General features: G+C 36.9%; 2 protein-coding genes across 6 annotated transcripts in view; both read right to left on the minus strand.

Moving 5' to 3' along the window:
* LOC107756161 (nuclear RNA export factor 1-like) overlaps positions 1-9,888 on the minus strand; it is an 11,277-nt gene extending 1,389 nt beyond the window's left edge. Inside the window, exons 1-20 of one of the 3 annotated variants that reach the window (XM_016573180.1) lie at positions 9,635-9,888; positions 8,370-8,586; positions 8,109-8,286; positions 7,902-7,985; positions 7,709-7,813; positions 7,446-7,526; positions 7,288-7,357; positions 7,108-7,196; positions 5,765-5,872; positions 5,574-5,683; positions 2,161-2,197; positions 1,937-2,008; positions 1,798-1,853; positions 1,601-1,708; positions 1,453-1,514; positions 1,043-1,158; positions 921-963; positions 521-593; positions 259-441; positions 87-147 (exon numbers count right to left, since the gene is read on the minus strand). In XM_016573180.1, the coding sequence (XP_016428666.1) occupies positions 87-147; positions 259-441; positions 521-593; positions 921-963; positions 1,043-1,158; positions 1,453-1,514; positions 1,601-1,708; positions 1,798-1,853; positions 1,937-2,008; positions 2,161-2,197; positions 5,574-5,683; positions 5,765-5,872; positions 7,108-7,196; positions 7,288-7,357; positions 7,446-7,526; positions 7,709-7,813; positions 7,902-7,985; positions 8,109-8,286; positions 8,370-8,586; positions 9,635-9,668 (1,887 nt within the window). In that variant the 5' untranslated portion in view covers positions 9,669-9,888. Of the gene's footprint in view, positions 1-33; positions 148-258; positions 442-520; positions 594-920; positions 964-1,042; positions 1,159-1,452; positions 1,515-1,600; positions 1,709-1,797; positions 1,854-1,936; positions 2,009-2,160; positions 2,198-5,573; positions 5,684-5,764; positions 5,873-7,107; positions 7,197-7,287; positions 7,358-7,445; positions 7,527-7,708; positions 7,814-7,901; positions 7,986-8,108; positions 8,287-8,369; positions 8,587-9,634 lie in introns of those variants that run through there. The other 2 variants (XM_016573179.1, XM_016573178.1) reach the window with 2 other exon arrangements.
* A 467-nt stretch (positions 9,889-10,355) lies between these two features.
* On the minus strand, positions 10,356-17,356 carry LOC107756096 (seipin-like). Of its 3 annotated transcripts, XM_016573070.1 has the most exons (11): positions 17,249-17,356; positions 15,755-16,316; positions 15,492-15,573; positions 15,084-15,227; positions 12,839-12,973; positions 12,617-12,714; positions 12,177-12,318; positions 12,007-12,088; positions 11,855-11,920; positions 11,647-11,712; positions 10,356-11,064 (listed from the first exon to the last, which is right to left on the minus strand). In XM_016573070.1, the coding sequence occupies exons 2-11, from the start codon at positions 15,961-15,963 to the stop codon at positions 10,865-10,867; spliced, it is 1,224 nt and encodes a 407-aa protein (XP_016428556.1). In that variant the 5' UTR covers positions 15,964-16,316; positions 17,249-17,356; the 3' UTR covers positions 10,356-10,864. The 3 variants fall into 3 exon arrangements, with proteins under 3 accessions (XP_016428556.1, XP_016428558.1, XP_016428557.1); XM_016573072.1 differs by lacking the exon at positions 15,084-15,227; XM_016573071.1 differs by lacking the exon at positions 11,647-11,712.
* Between the last annotated feature and the right edge of the window lie 540 nt (positions 17,357-17,896).

Here is a 17,896-nt window from a genome sequence, read left to right on the forward strand (position 1 = left end):
TGTTTTTTTTTTTTTTTTTTTTTATAAAGTGGCATTTATCGGTTTTTGTAAATGAACTCATTTATTCTTGTGAACCACTGGTGTACCTTAAGGCCAGTGAAGATCTGAGCAGCCCTGTCAAAATCCCAATCGTTGTCTTGTAGGCACCTGAAATAACAAGAAAGTTCAGACCTTGACAAGCTATCCATCTTCATATGATTCTAGAAACTGAACAAATAACTAGCAAAAGCAATAATGAACATGTATTGTAGTCCTTACTTCTGAGACCATTCTAGGTTCATGCCAGACATTTGGGAGAAGGCAGCAAGCATTTCTTGTTGCGGGGCGGACAGAGTGGGCACAGGGCTGCTGGAGGGCGTGGGGGCTGGAGCAACAAACGCACGTCGAATTTCCTCCGTAGTGGCATTTCGAACGAAGAGCTCGTCATTCACAATGCACAGACTGAAGAGTTGAAAATATGTTACGATGATATGACCAATGGCACATGAAGCCAAACACATTTTTATATGCGAGATCTTACCCAGCAGGAACAGCAGGAACAGCAATGAACACCCGGGAGAAGGCTCTGAATGAGTCTCGCGATTTGCCATCTGCTTAAATAAAAAAAAATAAAAAATGCGAGTCACAAAACTCTCTCAGTTCAGAGTAAAGGTCCTTGTTCAGATTCCAAAATTTTTGCATGTAAAAAAATAAATAAATACGGCCTCACGCTGTCAATCACATTTACACACTACCTCTGAAACTTTCGTCCGTCATAAAAAAAATTGATTGGGTTCGATTGTATGTGTTTTTCGCATCTGTAGCATGCATTTTCAGAGGAAAGGATAACGCATGTGAAAAAAATGAAGGGAAAAAAAAAAAACGCATATGAGAATTTCTGACCTTAAATGTCTGACTCAATGATTTTAGATGGAACTTACTCTCTTTGAAAACCCCACTGACTGTAAATGCCAACAATGTAGCCTGCAAAAAACACAGATGCAATTAGAACCGCAAATCTGAATGTGAACCATGCAACCAGAAAACCGCAGGTTTGACTCACTGTGTAGGTGTTGACATCTACGATCAAGGAGGCGATGTCATGTTGAGTTTTGGGGAGTTCGTTCAGGAAAGCCACCACGTTTAATCTTGTGTGTTTAATCAAACGAAACCGTGTAGCTGAAAGGAAATGGCACAACTCATCACACACAATTCAGGATACAATTTAATACTAAAGGTGCGGCCACATTTATTACTGCTGTGAAATTTTGCGCAATCGAGAGTTTTGTGTGAGGACAAGAAGTTCCCTATGCAGGTTTCACTTGTGTTCAAGTTGCTCACTCAAATTTGAGCAACAGAAAGCTGCTTGGGTTTTTTGCCCAAATGCAAAACTTCGCTGAAATATGATCACACCTTGATGTTGAAGTCAGAAGAGGACAGAAACTTGATGTAGATTATTTAATAATTACTTACTGGGGTCGTCTTTCATACGCCTGATATTGCGGCAGTCTTTCTGATACTCCCCTAAACTACTTCTGCAGGCAAAAAGAATGAGGAAAATGTTCAGTACAAGTCAATAGTGGTTGGCTAGATGATAGAGGAGAGAGAAGGTATACTGTACTTTGAAGCGTTTTGCAGGGTGAAGGGAATGCTGAGGGAGAAAGCTGCCCCGTCATGGTAGGCGTCCAGCAGGGGCTGTCTGTCTCCTGAGTCATATATGCTGTAATACCTGGAGGGTGAGACAGATACGTGAACATATTGATCTGAATGTTTTAGTTTTACTGCTGGTGTGCTGTATTAAGATCAAAGAATACGTACTGTTGCAGGAAACAAAGGATGATGTTCTTGATTTCTTCCGAGCAGAAGTAGCTAGCCTGTGTTTGAAGTAAAACAGAGGTTAAGAATCAAAGCCAAATATAGGCATCTCAGTGAAGAAAGTATGAAAGCTTGACCAAACCTTGCAGGGGGGAAGAGTCGCAGGAGCAACTTCCAAATCAAATCCAATGGGAGGCGGAAGGACGTGTCCATCCTGTTGTTAAAACAATAAACAGACACAACACGTCAAATCTACAATTTAGCCAAAGAGTGAATGTGACTACATATTCACTTCTTCTGGTTACCACAATTGTATGTTCGCAAGCTAATAATGTTACACCAACAGATGAACACTGGATTTCCTACCAGTTTGAGCAGCTTGGGGAATCGTTCCCGAACGGCACTGTCCAACAATCACAAAGACACAACAAGAGAGACAACGTTAGCAAAGACTGCACATGTGCCAATGACACGGTCCAACACAAACTCAAAAACTTAAATCGGGCCATCTTAAGTACGGGACAAATAGGTAAAAAGTGATTCAATCAGAGAAATATTTACTTACAGACAATTATCCATCAGGCTTGAGATATTGCAAAACTGTGGATTTACACATTTTACACATCACAGTTCAAAAGTTTGGGGTCGGCAGGATTTTATTAATGTATACTCACCAAGGCTGCATTTATTTAATCAAAAATACAATAAAAAAAGTAATATTGTGAAATGTTACAATTGTATAACAATAACTTCTATTTGAATAAAAGTAAATTGTTCCTTTGATGGCAAAGCTGAATTTTCAGTATCATTACTCCAGTCTTCAGTGTCACATGATCCTTTAGAAATCATTTTAATATGCTGATTTGGTGCTCATGAAACATTTCTCATTATTATCAATGTTGAAAACAGTTGTGCTACTTAAAATGCTTGTGGAAACATTTATAAAAAAAAATTCAGGATTCTTTGATGAACAGAACATTGAAAAAAAAAAAACACCATTTATTTAAATTAGATTTTTTTTCCCCACTCAATTTAATGAGCCTTTCTGAATATAAATTTTTTAAATAATAATCTGATCTTACTGACCCCAAACATTTGAACAGTACTGTGACAGTTTAAACAAACACCATTCATTTAATTTGAACAAACAGAGAATGTTTGCTGAATACTTGATCAAGTTTGTGTTGTACCTGTGTGAATGGAAAACATGGGCATTTGAGCCATGGCACCAATCAGCCAATCACAGTCCTGTTCCAACTCCCTCCCAACCCCCGGCACAGTACTTACCCATCCACAATACTCACCACCGGTGCCCCCTACAGGCCGAAACACAGACACACGCAGGCTGGCAAAGGATGGGGGCAGTGGGGTGTTGTGAGGGGTAGAGTTTGGTGAACATTCACACCATCAATCAGTCGGTCGGTCGGTCAGTATTTTGTTTTTAGCACATTTAGGAAGTGTACTCAGTGGAAAGGGGAGAGTTTGAGGTACTTGGACGAGATCTGACATACTGGTGGTTCTTACGGTCAAAACTCTATGAGGTACTTTTTTTTTCAGGCACTAACATACAGCTCGACAAACGTTGGCATGTTAAATTGTTAAAACTTAAAGTGTAAACTGTTCATTGGGTGCTTTAATAGTTTTTATTTATAGTTGTATTTATTATTTATTATAGACCTAATTGTGAGTAAATTTAGCCACACATGGGGGAAAAAAATGACACTTATGGATGAACCACAGAGGAGACAGTAAAAGAAAAGCTATACAGCGAGAAACCAAACAAAAAGAGTGCGAGTCAATAAAATCAGGTAGACATTCAAAAAAAAAAACCCCAGAAGAGCACAAACGTTGAGCCCTGAGCCTCTGCACAGATCATAATATGATTGAAACAAATGAGTGCTATAAAGGTGTATGGGTTATTCGCCCTACTTCATTTGGACCCTACTATTAAATTTAAGAACAGCAGGGTATTTATTCAAACTATTAATTGAAGCTTCATTTGAGCCCAGACACCTTACGTTTATATTGCTTATTTAGTCTAATTTGTGGTAATTTGTAGCCTATTTGATATTGAAATGAATATTTTAAAAATTGTTTCCTGTGATCCTCCTCCAGTATTTTCTCTCAATGTTTTGTCTTTGCTGAATTGATGATCAGATGTTTTTTCCTCCAAAGTGCTCTAGGACGAGGATCATGAAAATGGTCAGTCTGACCAACTATCCTCCACCTTGGTTTCAATACAGAAACAGAGAAAGAGAATTGCCTCTGCTCTCATTATTCATTTTGCACCATGAATAAAAGCTCATGTTTCTGAGCAGTGCTTGGCTCAAGGTTTCTCTTAAAAACCTCCCCTCTCCTTCTCCACCAGTGGCATCTCCTCACAAACAACTCATCTTCTTCCTTGAATGGTCTTCTTCATCTCCAAGAGGTTGGCTGTGGCCAGTTTTGCGGCTGTGCCTGCCTTAGGTTGTCCCAGAATCAAAAGGTGGGATCTTACCCGTCGTTGACTAACCAGCCTCTCACTGGCCACACGGCATCAGCAGTACAGGTGTTAGACATGTGCAGGGCGGGTGGAGGGAGGAGGGTGCCAGCATGTTAGACAGGTGGAGCACAAAAGTACTTAATAGAGCATCATCTCCAATGGTTGTTCTGTCCTTGTATGCCAACTTATTCATCTGCATTCTGGGAGGTCACATGCAGAAGCTGCTGCTTAAACTGACTTTAACTACTGAAGTATGAGCTAATGAGATTTACAATATGCTAAATGGTTTTAGAAAAGCCAATCGCTGTGTTCTGTGCAAAAAGCTACAGGGCCAACAGTGAGGGGGCAGAACAAAGGGTCGGAAAAAGCAAGAATGAAGCAACGCAAGTGTGGAAAGCATAAAGAACCAGAGGTGTCGACAAACTTATGCTCCTTACTGGACTGCCACTGGAACTCGAACAAGTAAATATCATTATCACATGCCTGATGATTGAACTAGTGGAAAATAATCAAGAGCTCACTGGTTAATGAAAATAATACACCTGCATATTACAGACAGGCTTGAATGACCATTACTTTAGCATTTAAATCACACATAGGGTGGGACTTATGGATTCTTTTTTTCTTTTTTCTTTAGAATAACATGCAGTGATTGGGACAATTGAGAAATAAAAAAAAATGTTAATGTGTAATAATAATAATAATAATAAAAAAAAAAATTAGGGACACTTTCTACCAAGAATGTCCTTATAAATGTCACGTCAGACTCTCTCCTGCCAGGGATTAATGTTTCTCTCAAAAAAAATTCAAATTCAAAGTGAACCTCAACTCACAAATCTGAAATATTCAGCACATTTCCCTTTCTAATGACTGCCATGTTTTCTAGGTGTATTTTACAAACCAGTTATAGAGCCATTAACACCCCCACTCATTTTTTTTTTACTGAACTACAAGGGGTACGGCTTTGCAAACGCATGCATTCATGTGCATATTCACACCAACACGCACAACTATTCTGTTTCAGGCCTGAAACATACTCTACGCAAGTACGTGAACACAGACGCTTCTGTGTGAGCATGAGTTTGTGTGTTTTTGAACACACTGCAATTCATAACGCAACGCATGTATGCATTGCATTCTAGTACATTACAGAAAATCAATCAGGTTAATATCTATAGCTTTAAGAGCATATAGGCTTGCCGAGTAACATAAGAGCGCATGTTTCAAAGTACTGCGCTTGATATTTATGTACTTGTGTATAGTATTTTTCTGGCAACAAATGGCAGAGAAGACTAACCTGACATAGTCGGCCTGGTTCTTGTAGTGTCCACATAAAGGATTTCCCTCCAACGAGAGTTCCACCAGCTTCAGACCCTTCAGTTTATCAAGCTCTCTCTCCGTCTTCAGCTACAAGATGATACAATGACACATGACTGACGAGCCTACAGGAAACAGTATATCTATAGGAGTCAGAGAGCATAATCATACCTCATTATGTGACAGATTGAGAATCTTCAAGTTGGGAACTTTGTTGACAATATCCGCCAAGTCATCCAGCCTGTACAACCGGTTGTTGCTTAGGTTCAGACAAATCAGCTGTGAAAGGAAAAAGAAAAACGTTTTTTGATCACATCTATAGAGTTCAACAATGTACACTAACGCTCAAAAAGTTCTGTGAGGGGTTGGTAAGATTTTTAATGTTTTTGAAAGAAGAGACTCTTATGCTCACCAAGACTGCATTTAACAGATCAAAAATACAGTAAAAACAGTAATATTGTGAAATATTATTGCAATTTAAAATGTTTTCTATTGTAAAATATTTTAAAATGTAATTTATTCCTGTAACCACAAAGCTGAATTTCAGCAGCCATTAATCCAGTCTTAAGTGGCACATGATCCTTCAAAAATCATTCTAATATGCTAATTTGCTGCTCGAGAAACATTTATTACGCAAACAGTTGTGCTGCTTAATATGTTTGTAGAAACCATGATACATTTTCTTCAGGATTATTTGATAAAGTTCAAAAGAACAGCATTTATTTGAAACGGAAACCTTTTGTTATGTTCCAAATAGGGATGTAACGATTCACTCAACTCACGATTCGATTCATTTTTTTTTTTTTTAACAAAATGAGATTTAAGAAATTATAAATTAAATGTGTCCTTTTATTATTGCTTGGACAAAATGCTGCATGTTTCTTTGTGAAACTGAAATATAACACTATAATAATATACTAATATAGCACTTGTATATTATTGCTCTTTTGTTGGTTTTGATTGCTTCTATTGTCCTCATTTGTAAGTCGCTTTGGATAAAAGCGTCTGCTAAATAAAATTTAAATATAATGTAAATGTAAATAAAACTAAATTGACATTTTAAAACAATCAAATAAATCAAATAAATAATTAACAAACAAACGAAATCTCTTCATATAAACAAAATAAGGCTTTGTCTGTGCTCTTTCCATTTAAAATTATAAGTTCACCTCAGACATACATTCAAATAAACTCCTACACCTAATTGAATCGCGATTTGTTTAGCATCTCAACCGATTTGAATCGTCACATATTTGAATCGATTTTCAACCGGCTCACGGTTAAACGTTACATCCATAGTTCCAAATGTTTTTACTGTCACTGTTGATCAATTTAATGTGTCCTTGCTGAATAAAAATATGAACTTTTATTTTTATGCAAAACATTTTTTAAATAAAATACCAACTTCGGTCTTACTGATCAAAAATTTTAAAAGGCAGTGTATATGCCTGCTAAGCTTTTTGGAAGAAATGTACATTTTCAGGCAATCATGCAAGAAAAATGTAACGTTGTACCTCAGGAATGTTCTCCTCGATTATTTTGATAACCGCCAACATGGAGTTCCTCCGATTCAAAGTGACCTCAATATTTTGAGAAACCAAATCTGCCAGAAAAGAACAAACATTTGAGCCTTCAACAAGCCAAAAAGAATAAGTGTTTTTGTTTGGAGAAAGATGACTGCGTGAAAGTCCAACCTGGATCGACTCTGATGTTGTTCAGATCAAGAGCCTGCTGTGACCCATCAAAGCGTTTAGCCATGCATTGCTGCAGAAGACAGTCAGTTATTATCCAGAAATGAAATGAATGAAAAAAAACATCCTCTTAAAGGTTGCTGCAAGTAACAATCCCTTACTTTCAAATGCTCCAAATCTGCGGCCTTCAGATCAGTGTGAATCAAAGCAGGTGGTGGGCAGCCGTTCATAATAACAGTCACCTATCCATCCAACAGATTGACACCAAATTACACTCTGGTTAAACTAGAAACTCTTACAAAAATCTGCACATAAACAGATTCATGTATTTTTTATGGTTATTACTTTAGAAAAATTTAATTAGAATGATGACTACATGCCATTTCTGCCATGTTTATGATGCATTGCATATAATGTGTATTACCTTATATCCATCTTTGTCCGTTATTTTCCGTGACACTTTAAACAAAGCGTTAGCAGTTGTGGAGTCTTCAACATAAAACTGGGCCTTGTTGCCATCAGTGTGATACTGTGCCAAAAAAAGACAAGTCGGAAGAGATTTAGCAATTTGACATATTGGTGCTTTTCTATATAAATGCAGTTTAGTGTAGACTTACATGAACGGCATGGAATGGCATGGAACAGACGCTCTGAAGCGAAGACAAAAGCCAATCTTTGTCATATTTCTTCCCGAAAGGAATCTGTAACAAGACAAAGACAATCACAATGTAATATGCCAACAAGGTCACGAACGTACTTTAAATTAAAGCCTGATACATTAATAACTGCTTAACTCATGTGCTATTAACGTCTAATGTACTAACAGTCATTTTAAACCAGTTCTTGCGGCTTCCATCAGAACCACCGCCACCTCCACCACATCTGACTCCATATCGATTGCCACCTCTATCGTCATTTCCACCTCCACCGCCGCCGCCACCACCACCACCACGTCCACCTTTGCGATTGTCGCGCCGATTCTGTGGCCGGCCATATGGATTGCTGAAAACAAGCATAAAATCTAAAGTACTGAACCTCAATGTTTATGTAAGAAATTAAGTATAATTATGCCCCAAAGTGCTTACAATCTGCGCTGGGCACCACTGTCTTGAGGACCTTCTGCCATGGTCACATCTCCATCATCATCCTGAAGTCTGGACCGAGGACCAGGGCCTACTCCACCACCACCGTGACCACCTCGATGCCTCGGCCGTGAAATCTGATCGCTGTACAGGGGGGCTCTGAAAGGGCCTCTGCCTTTACGGTTACGATGCTTTGGTCCACCAACACGGTCATCATGCTCTGAAAGAAGGAAGATGAAAGAGTCAGAGGTGTGAAAACAGGCGTTTAACAAATACAAGTGACATAATCCCTGTAATCAAACAAGTGCTAATGGGCCACTGCTTGGATATTGGCTAAAACGTAAATTGTGTTGCTGGAATCATTTCACACTATATTACACATTACCTGTGCCCCTACAGAGATTGTTGTCCATTTTTCCCAAACTTATGACTAATTTCCAATGAGAAATAAGCATTTCAGTAACTAAATGTTTGCTTTAAATAGATTAGATTATTATACATGCTGTTACTTGGAAGTATGTCTGAAACCAGTTTCTTAGAAGTTGACTTCATATACAAAAATGTTGCTCAACTATCTTGTTTAACGTGATTTTAACCCTATAAAGCTCTATTTGATACCTGAAAGATCTCTGAATTATCATCATAATCAATACCTTTTAAATATCAACTTATATTATTGGAATATATTTGTTTTTGTTATTTTGTTTTAAAGCTTCAATAAACGGATCCATTTAAAAAGAACTACATTTCTTGAGTACCATTTCGTATGTCAATCTTTAGTTTTAACCAGATGTTGAGCACTGTGCATTGCTGTTGGTCTGAGAAACAATGAAGGCAGGAGATGAACTACAAAACTATGAAATTTGCTATAAGGCTCCTCGGAGGCCAATATTACAGCAGTTCAACATGAACTCAACACACATTTACCACCATGTGGTCAGTTCACCCCGCTCAATATTCTTTTCACAACCTTTCACAAAATATAACATTAAATTCGGCTAAATCGGTTTGGATAATGCGTTTACCGTTTGTCTGAACTAACAGCTAACAACAAAAACATCACGCAGCTACAAAAACAAAAGCTAGCTGGCTAGATGGTACTTATGTAAATTATAGAGTAACGTTACACGCTGACAGACTACACAGAGTTAGAAAACAGTCTTTGAGAAGCAGTAAGATTGTGAATAATCTTAACTAAACCTTATTCATGTCAGACAATTTAAATGGAGGTGAACAGCTGAGCGCTTTTGCTAACGGCTCAAACTTACCACTATAGTAGCGCGAGTCGTCAGCTGTCGCCATCTTTTAAGAAGGCTTTAACGCTACTTTAAATTTAAAATATAGGACTTCCAATCGTTGTTTTCCTATTTTTTTTAATAAAACGAAATCGAGAGAAAATAAGATAAACGCTTTGTAGGCTTGCAAGGTCGGAAGAGATCCTTTCTTGCCAGTTTTTTTGTGTGAGAATAATCGGTCTCAAATGGAGCTGCGCCCCGTTCTTCTTCGAATACCCAGTGGAGTGTTTGCAATTCACTTCACTATTGCCTCCTAGTGTTGGGCAGTAAAAGAGTGACTGCCGATATGGATATTGACTTCATGTCTGATTTATTAAATAAATCAAAAAACAAATAAACATATTAAGTAAACGGAAAATACGAACATTCTTCCTTTTATAATGGTTTACTGATTTGCTCACAATCTCTATGCAAAAGAATAAAGCAAATATACCAGTAGATCTTTGGTTAGAGTGGACAAATATGCATGAATTTAATTAAATAAATATAAAAAATAAATGCTTCCATAATAGGATTAATATTCCATGTAGTGTTGGAATATTATTTTATATAGTAACAGTAATAATAAAAATATCATAATCGTAATTAAAATATTATCAAAGTTAATAATAATACAATTACTAATATTATTATTATTATTTTAGTATGTTTCCCAAATAAATGATACTTACAAAATGATACATACAATGTCCTCTTTATTTTTCATAATATGTAACATGCTTCTCTTTAACAAAATATGTTTTGCATTTTCTGCTGTAAAATAAGTGAAATTGATTAAACAAATTGTATAATATCCCAAGAAGTTGAGCGGAACTGCTTAGCCATGGTAAAGATTTTTGTGAGAACATCATAACGCAGAGGAACACACCTACAGTAGTTACACTTTACATGCAAAACTGATATTGTAACAGAACCACAGACCTCAGTAACGATGGGTTAAAGCATGACAGGACTCTAAAGGGGACTTTTAAGTCCTATAGTAAGTAATCAGCTAAAGGAGAACAATAGCAGCAGAGCAGGAAATTCTCTTTAGCTTCACATCAGCTCCACGAGGTAAACTGGTTTCCAAATGCATCTGAAAAAATTCTTGTTGAAAAATGCATTGCAAAAGGAATGTCTCAAATATGCTAGCTATGAGTCACGTAATGCGCTCTAATGTAACAAGAATGTATGTGCGTTTGTGGTCGCTCCAGAGTTTGGAGCTCAGAGCCTCATCCAGGGTCCATGTCTTTGTCTAAGGTTGGTGTCTGAGGACTGTGGTTGGGTAGTTTCTTCATCTTGAGTCCCGTTTCCCATTCCTGCTGCCCTCTGCTCATGATCTGGGTCCTCCTCGCTCAAAGGGGTCTCTGCAATATGAGGAGCCTCAAGGAAAATGGGAGCTTCATCTGTAGAGGAGTCCTGAGCTGTTAAAGGAAATATTAACTAGTGAATTGACTTGGTCTGTAAACTTTATTACCATTCAAAGTTTGGGGTCTGGATTTCTTTCTTTTTTTTGTTGTTGATAGAAATTAATACTTTTATTCAGCAAGGATACATTAAAATGTGCAAAAGTGACATTAATACATTTATAATGTTACAAAAGATTTCCAATTCAAATACATGCTCTTCTTTTGAACTTTCTATTCATCAACAAATCCAGAAAAAAATTTAGCACAAAAATATTAAGAAAAGAACATTAATAATATTAGGAAATGTTTCTTGAACACCAAATTGATTTCCAAAGGATCATGTGACACTGAAGACTGGAGTAATGATGCTGAAAATGTAGCTTTGCCACCACAGGAATAAATTACATTTTAAAATACATTATTTGTAATAATATTTCACAATATTATATTATTAAAATTTATATTTTTACAATAATATATTTCACAATGACTGTTTTTACTGTATTTTTGATCAAATGAATGCAGTCATGGAAGACTTTTCAAAAACATTTTATGTTCTCATTCAATTATTCTTATGTTTTAAGTTTATATTTTTACCAGCTTCATCCACTTGCAGGTGATTCAGTTCCTCTGTCCCAGTCGCACTAGGAGTGTCCAAGTCACCTGCACAAACAAACATGATTGCATGATTCTTCACCGACATGATCACTACATTTATTGCACTAATGTGCATATAATTGCTACAGAGATCTACTGCATCACTTTGATCACATTTTCTTTTTGTCGCATGCTCTCACTCACTCACCTTTGTGTCGAACAGTTTGTTTTGGTGGATCTGCTGCTTCACCGCTATCTCTTCCATATGGCATGACTGAGAGACAGTAGAAGAATTGCGTATTATTGACTGATCTGTTTGGTTGATGGGATCATGTGTGTGCAGTAGTTATGTGTTCTTACTAGGAGTGCTGGAGGATGAGTGCATACGTTTACGTGCTTCTTCCCTCCTCTGCTGAAGACGTGTCGAGTCTCCCATCATCACCTATGTATGTAAACAGACGTCTGGAAAGCATCCAATGGAAGTGTGACAGCATGAAGGTTAAATAGATTAGGCAGACAGATGGTCTTACCTTCACTCTGACCTGCTCGGGGGGATAGAGCCCTCCCCAGATGAACTGCAGGTAACTGAAGAGCACAATGACACTGAGGAAGGTGAAGTTACTCGCCACCCCAACGATTGCAGACATCACAGGGAAATTATACAGGAGGTATCTGTAGCAAAAGGGAAAAACATTACAGGATGGTCATGGGGGAAAGTCTTGAGCTGCATCACTTCATGGAACACGTACAGGTGCATCTCAATAAATTAGAATGTCGTGGAAAAGTTCATTTATTTCAGTAATTCAACTCAAATTGTGAAACTCGTGTATTAAATAAATTCAATGCACACAGACCTTTGGTTCTTTTAATTGTGATGATTTTGGCTCACATTTTTTTCCACGACATTCTAATTTATTGAGATGCACCTGTATAGTCAAATAAACTGATAAAACCAAACCATGGCAAATACCGAATGCCAGTGAAATAGGCAAGGATCCTGAGCTGGGCAGAATAAATCTGGACTCTGCAGGACTGAATCTCGATCACAGCACCAACGGCAGGCTGGTACTGTGAAGGACAGATCGATATAATGCATGATTTTTAAATACTAGATATGTACTCTTGGCATGAATAATATGAAAAATGTCAATGGCACAGTTTTGTCAGTCTTGTTTACATTTTACAAACTTACAAGGTCTGATTTGAAATCTGGGTAGAGCTCCACCTCGATGAGCTGTTTCTGCTCAGACACACCTGTGAGCAGGAGGGGTGAGAAGAGCAGCGTGCTCATGGTCTGCAGCAGATTAGAACGGTAGTGCAGCATCGTCTGATGAGGAAAAACAAGGAACACGTAATTATGAGGTAAACGGCCATGTACTGACAGGTATTGTAATATAAAAGGTTGAATGTACATAGGTCTATAAACATCAAATGTGAATCTAAATCAAACAACACATTCCACAACAACACCAGACACTTGTTAAGTGCATCTAAAACCAAATAAAGCACAATAAAACCAAGTGAAAGTTTGGGATTTTTGTAGCGTTTGTACGATTTTTTAAATGTTTTTAAAAGACGTTTCTTATGCTCACCAAGGCTGCATTTATTTAATCAAAACTAGAGTAAAAATGCAATACTTTGATACAACCCTCTACATTGCGAGTAAATCACTCGCATATGCGACTAAATCTTACTCTGGGCGACTAAATAATGTCTAACATTAGCCATTGGCTAATAAATTCTTAGATTTTACACGCCATTATGTGTGTGAGAGGCGTTCAACACAGATTTTCACTCGATAAACACGCTGACTGAGCGCTTGAGAGTTTCACTCTCCGTCAAACGATCTGTACTATTTGGATGCGCTCAATGGATCATGTCACGTACTCAATGGATGCGCAGTATGTAGCACGCAGCGCACCTGTATTTGACGTACCGTAAACTAGTGTGAAGGCGCACGACTCGCCGTCGCTTTACTGATAGCGCTGTGTTTCTCACACATGCAAAGAGAGAGAGCGAGAGTCTTGCATACCACGCTGAATCGACGCGCTACATGTAAACCATATTATTTGTTGTATTTCCTGTCAAAATAACAGAGTTCATTTAGAATTATTCAGCTTTTAAGAACAAGCAAAAGATATGCCGGTTTCTCGGCAGTGAGCGGAGCTAATGCGCGAACAGCTCTCGTTGGCTGGCGCTCATCTATTACCGTCATTATATTGCCAAGGTGTGCGTAGAGGGTTGTGATATATTATTACAATTTAAAATAACTTTTTTTTCTATTTTTATATATTTAAAATGATTTTTATTTAGGTAATGGCCAAGCTGAATTTTCAGCATCATTACTCCAGTCTTCAGTGTCACATGATCCTTCAGAAATTATTCTAATAAGCTGATTGGATGCTCAGGAAATGTTTCTTATTATTATCAACACTGAAAAGAGTTCATTTTTTTATTTTGATGAACAGAAAGTTCAAAAGGACAGCATTTATTTGAAACAGGAATTTTTCATAACAATGTAAAAGTCTTTACTTCTCTATTCTTTTTGTATTCTATTTGTTTTCTTTTTATTTATCATATAATTACCAAAAAGCAAAAAAGGCCTCTAACACTAGCTTGCTATATTCTTTTTCTATTCTATCCGTTTTCTTTTTATTTATTATATAATAAATAAAAAAAACCTTGCAACATGTACTACGTTAGGCTGAGACTTGTTATAGCACTTGTATATCATTGCTCTTTTGTTGATTGTAGATTTCCAAAGAGCGTTTTTGAAGCTCAAAGTGGGCGGAGCTGGCCGTCACCATCTTGGCAGCGCGTCACCGCGCGTCACTTCCGGATAATCGAAAATGGGCAAAGAGGTGGGAGCAGTGTAAGTCACTTTGGATAAAAGCATCTGCTAAATGACTAAATGTAAATGTAACGTAAATTTAATGAGACATTGCTAAATAAAAGTATTAATTTCTTTTTAAAAAAACAGTAGTGTTAATAAGGGATATTTGATTGTGCATGCACATTTTCCCTATTTTTATTTTTAGATTATATTTGCCAATTTGCCATCATCTAGAGCTCACTAAAAGTTATCACAAATAATGTAAAAACTAGTGCTGTCAAATGATTAATCGCATCCAAAATAAAAGTTTTTGTTTACCTAATATATATGTGTACTGTGTATATTTATTAAAGAGACCAGAAGGTTGCCGCTCGGTAAAAACACAAATAATTGAATAATGCTGTTAAATCTTTAGCAAATTTTAAAATGAATATCCATTTTCATACTGTATATTTTAATGTTGTGATGCCTAAATTCACTTTTAGCAATTATCAAAACTCATCAGATTATTGGTATAATTTAATATTATTAAAATGCTGTAATGTTAACAGCTGTCTTAACAACCAAAACAACAATGAATTTTGCAGGAGTTGTATGCACTCACTGAGCGGGCCACCGACTGAACAACTGTCCCATGAGTGGTATAGCAAGACATTTTGACCATGAACATGCCAAGCTGTTCATTAACAGGAGATTCAGGCATTTCCAGCTCCAGAGAGATCCTGTAGGCCTGACCAGACATCATCACCTACCAGAAAGAGTCAACCGTATTTACAAAACTAGCTTTAAATATGACCAAAAATAAATTTTTATACTCAACCGGCATACATTCGTTATATAATACACAAGTAGTATCATTGTCTTGTGCTTCATTAATGGGCTTGTTAGATAATGTTTACAGCAAAGATTTAAAGGACTGGACGTATAATTAGCTAATTTTGGAGGAACCTGTAAAACATGTATATATTTTGTGCACTTAATTATAATTTGATTATAATTATAATTTGTCTACCTGGTCTCTTCCATTCTTCAAAAGTGAGATGTTAGCCATGGGGAAAGAACAGAGGACTGAATCTGAAGCATCACAATCTGTCCTGTAAAAGATGAAACGGAGGAGAGAGGAATCAATCACAATGCATTGTGAACTCCAGTAATGCCTCCCTCCAACAGTATTTGTTCATTGGACCAAACTAATTAAGAACTCAGTCGTGCGCAAATAGGCCATTGTAAAAAACAAGACAGGAATGTTCCTGATCAGCCCTGATGTGTCTGTACCTGTAGTAGAAGTGCACTGGTGTGGAGAAGCTGACACTGGGCATGTAAGAATAGTAGAAGCTTCCATACAGGAAGATGGAGACCCACAGAAGAAGCACCAGGACACAGAACAGGATGGCGGCCCTTAGAAGCGTCCTGCGAGCTCTTAGAAGGGTCACCGCTGCCACATCCTGGAGCCAAAGCACCAACGGCCCCATAGCTGCGCCCATAGTGGGCAATCCTTCACTGTCACGTCCAAACGTGGGTCTTGTGATGTCACGCTGTTTGCCTGTCAGCCCCCCCACTGCAGGCAAAGGGGTCCACCTTACACGCTATCCAGTAATACGTCCAGGCTGCATCACTACATCTAATAAATCTTGTTATCTATAGTCAGAATTAATGGTTTGAAAATACAGGGGGGTTAAAAGGTCATGACACAAATTTGACCAAAGTCACATTTGGATCTAGTCGTCTTTAGACCTCATTCTGTGACTAAAGACATGACATGCCAGTTTTTTATCTAACAGTATAAATTTGCTTTTCCAGCTTTCTTCCGTTATTGTCGATGAAGTCACAGAGTGCCCTAAAAAAACAAGAGAACAAATTCAGACACATTAATGATATTATTGCAAAGTCATTACAATAATACACACAATAAACATTAATTAGCACATTTATACTTTTTTAGAATCAGAATCAGAATCAGAATGATCTTTATTGCCAGGTATGTTTACACATACGAGGAATTTGTTTTAGTGACAGAAGCTCCACAGTGTAACAGAATGACAGTGACAAGACAGGACATAGATAATAAAAATAATAATATACAAATATGCAAAATAGACAATGTACAAAATAGCAAAAACACAATATATAACATAATTATATATTGTATATATATATTGTATATATACACGTATATTTATTATATATAATTATATATTGTATACAATATATATACATATAATTTAGGATGAAGACATGACAACTAATCTAAAATGAATCATCTTATAAACATCTCAGAATACTAAATTGTACTGCCAACTGCATATTTAGTTGGTCAGATAAAAAATTAGCACTATATTTTTTTTACAGTTAATACACATTTTTATACTCTCATATATTCTTATATACTTTTAAGTACAGCTTAATGTAAGTACAGCTTATATATACAAGCTGGATATATGTATGTATGTATGTATATATATACGTCCCCAGTGAACCAGAAACTATAATAACTAATGCAGCATAATGTATTTTTGTACATTTTGAAAGTCTGACACGAATTAAAGCAAAACAACAATGCGGTAAAATAGGAAAGAATAAAACACCAGGATAAGATGATGTGCAGTGTCATTTCAACTTGTCCTTTACATATTGTACCTTTGAAACTCATTTTTAGTCTCGCTGAACTGCATGTTAAGAGCCTTCCTGTCTCCCTTCCGCAGTTTTTATCTTACATTGATGTCTTTATCAGTTAAGTACATTATGTTGAAATATAAACCGCACACGCACCTTCTTTAATTTGACAATACGCCATGGACAAATAAATATTTCTGCTTAAGAATAACGTTACACTGATGAACAACTCCAGTAGACCGACCCCTTTCCTTCTTCTTCTTCTTCTTCTTCTTCTTCTTCTTGAAATTTTATTGGTGGTTTACAAACAACAAAATGGTGTATTTCCGCCACCAACTGGTATGGAGTGTGGATCAAAAAAGTGACTTACTTCCTTCCCCCCTTTTTTTTTGTTGTTTTTTTATTTTCTCCCACAAATTAGTTATTTTAAGGAACTGAAAAATAAAACTATAGCATTCATTCCTTGAGTTATTTTGTAAAATATATCTCGGTGTAAATTGCATTTTTATTTTTTCTAAATTTTGCATTAGAATCCTTCTTTCAGTCTCATATTTCTGACAGTACAATATAACATGTTCCACTGTTTCTTCTTGTCCACAAAATTCACACCTTCCCGTATCATGTTTACCCATTTAAAAAAGTTTACTATTTAAACTTGTGTGTCCAAATCTCATCCTCGATATTAAAAAATGCTGGGTTAAATACAACCCAGTGCTGAGTAAAATATGGACAAACCCAGCAATTGGGTTGTTTTGACCCAGCGGTTGGGTTAAATGTTTAACCCAACCTTCTGGGTAGTAACCC

Source organism: Sinocyclocheilus rhinocerous, unplaced genomic scaffold, assembly GCF_001515625.1.
Source record: "Sinocyclocheilus rhinocerous isolate Xijiao unplaced genomic scaffold, SAMN03320098_v1.1 scaffold682, whole genome shotgun sequence".
In the NCBI taxonomy this organism is placed as follows: domain Eukaryota; kingdom Metazoa; phylum Chordata; class Actinopteri; order Cypriniformes; family Cyprinidae; genus Sinocyclocheilus; species Sinocyclocheilus rhinocerous.

What these genes read in the sequence shown, in the direction of transcription:
- LOC107756096 (XM_016573070.1), bottom strand. Translation starts at nt 15,963, where the DNA reads ATGGGCGCAGCTATGGGGCCGTTGGTGCTTTGGCTCCAGGATGTGGCA. An exon ending in TGAAGAATGGAAGAGACCAG is followed by an intron (nt 15,228 to 15,491) that starts GTAGACAAATTA and finishes TCTTTCTGGTAG; the next exon opens with GTGATGATGTCTGGTCAGGC. An exon ending in CCTGCAAGTGGATGAAGCTG is followed by an intron (nt 11,065 to 11,646) that starts GTAAAAATATAA and finishes TTCCTTTAACAG; the next exon opens with CTCAGGACTCCTCTACAGAT.